At 35.9% G+C, this 2,057-nt stretch overlaps 1 protein-coding gene across 1 annotated transcript in view; it reads left to right on the forward strand.

Annotated features, from left to right (window-relative positions):
• Positions 1-6: 6 nt before the first annotated feature.
• LOC107008063 (cullin-3A) overlaps positions 7-2,057 on the forward strand; it is a 5,967-nt gene continuing 3,916 nt past the window's right edge. The window contains exon 1 of the mRNA XM_015206966.1: positions 7-471. Coding sequence (XP_015062452.1) covers positions 308-471 — 164 coding nt within the window. The 5' untranslated portion in view covers positions 7-307. The remainder of the gene's footprint in view (positions 472-2,057) is intronic.

The following is a 2,057-nucleotide window of genomic DNA, read 5'->3' on the forward strand; positions in this document are numbered from 1 at the left end:
ACCTCACCCATCCCATTTTCATAACCCTAGTCCTCAAATTTCATGCTTTAAAAATCTCAACTTTTTTCAAGAAAACATCATCTCATAAATCTCTGTAACATGTTTTCTTGATTTTCTTCATCTGGGGCCATTAAAAGGGAAATCTTGAATCTCAGTTTCAACAATTTTTCGTCAGAACCGATAGATGTTGTTGTTGTTTTGTGTTAAATTACATAAGAAGTTATAGATTCACCATTATTATAGCTTAAGTTCAGCCTTTTCTTTTTCTGGGGTTTGGTTGTTTTGTGAATTTTTTTTTTGGATTAGAATGAGTAGTAATCAGAAAAAGAGGAATTTTCAGATAGAGGCGTTTAAGCACAAAGTAGTGGTTGATCCAAAATATGCAGAAAAGACTTGGAAAATACTGGAGCATGCTATTCATGAGATTTACAATCACAACGCCAGTGGCCTCAGCTTTGAAGAACTTTACAGGTCTAAATTAATTTCATTTCTTAAATCAAATGTTGATAGAGTAGGAGATTGCTTAAATTGACTGGTTAACTTTGATGAATTTCTCTATTGATTAGTTGGGCATGTCCGCCACAAAGGCGGTTCTGCAGAATCTAAGAAAATTTTTGAACCGGATTAAGAAATCACTAAGTATGTATTAAAAAGATAAATTTTGAAGATCCTTCGGGGTGGCCCATTGGTTTGGGCTTGGGACTTCCATGTTGGAGCTCTCATTTCGAAATCTCTTGCCAGCAAAAGCAAGGGGTTTGCCTTTTGGGTTGAGCTTCTCGCACCGGGCTTGCCTAGTGCGGATTACCTCTCGTATGTGGTTTGCTAGCTATACTCAATAGGAGCGGGGGTTTGACCCCGTATGAACCCAAATGGTAGCGGCTTAGGGTTTCCCTTTATCATAAAAAAAATAATTAAATTTTGAACCTAGTTATTAGCACTTGAGGTCATTGTTCTACAATTTAGAATTCATAAAGTAGCACTTGAGGTCATTGTTCTACAATTTAGAATTCATAAAGTTTAAATCTTGAATCTGCCTGTCTAGTGTGAAGCATTATATCAACACCCCCTATGTAGTGTTATATTTATGGGAATGAGCTACAAATAGAGTGGGAATGTTTAGAGAGAATTTAAAAGCCAACTCCAACAAGCTTGTTGATTGACGCATAATCTAGTTTTCTTATTCAGTTTCCTCCCCTTGTTAGCACCTCGAGTTTCTTCTAATCTGAGAATGTGGAGAAATATAGATCCATTTAATGTTTGGTGGATGTATGCAACAAGTTGTGGCGTAGTCAAAAATTTCATTAAGGGTGTTCAAACTTTGGATATCAAATTGAAGTGCTAAGGCACCGTGTAAGCTTTAGCACACTATTTTGTCGAAATCACAAGTTTTCATTCATTTATCAAGTGGTGAGAAGTTTCAATTAAGTGGAGGATAGAATTAAGAATAGTCTATGAGATGTCCTTTCTATCCTCGGCCTTTTCCTGAACTTTTTGCTCTGAATCGCAAGCAGATAACCATTGACCCTTTCCCCATCAATTCTCCTCAGCAGCGCCTACTCCCGTCGAATGCTGTACTAGTCTCTTTGCCTCTTAGATTTCTTCCTACTAACTCTCTCCATTCCTATAAGTCTACCTCACCTTGATATAATTTGCTGCCTTTTTTTCTCCTATATAAAAGTTTAACAGTTTTGTGTTCCAGTCATTTATACTATTTTCATTTCATTCAAATTCCATCACCAAGCTCTGTAGTAATCCTAGAACAAGACTAGTTGGCGTGGAGTTTGAGATTACTAAAGTGTCATAATTTTAAGCTCACAATCCATCAAACCATAAAGGTTATTCAATGTGTAATTACTAGAAAAGTTAGTAAGGAAATTCCATACAGAGATGATAACCTGACATCTTAACATACTTATTGCTTGCAAATATTTCATTATTTTTAAATTAATATTTTTTTTAACTGAAATTGAAATAGACAAAAAGTTAGTTTGAGAAGTATCTCCAAGTGAAATAATGATTTTAACCCTTAAATCTAATCCCCCCCCCCCCCCCCCCCC

This window comes from Solanum pennellii, chromosome 1, assembly GCF_001406875.1.
Source record: "Solanum pennellii chromosome 1, SPENNV200".
In the NCBI taxonomy this organism is placed as follows: Eukaryota; Viridiplantae; Streptophyta; class Magnoliopsida; order Solanales; family Solanaceae; genus Solanum; species Solanum pennellii.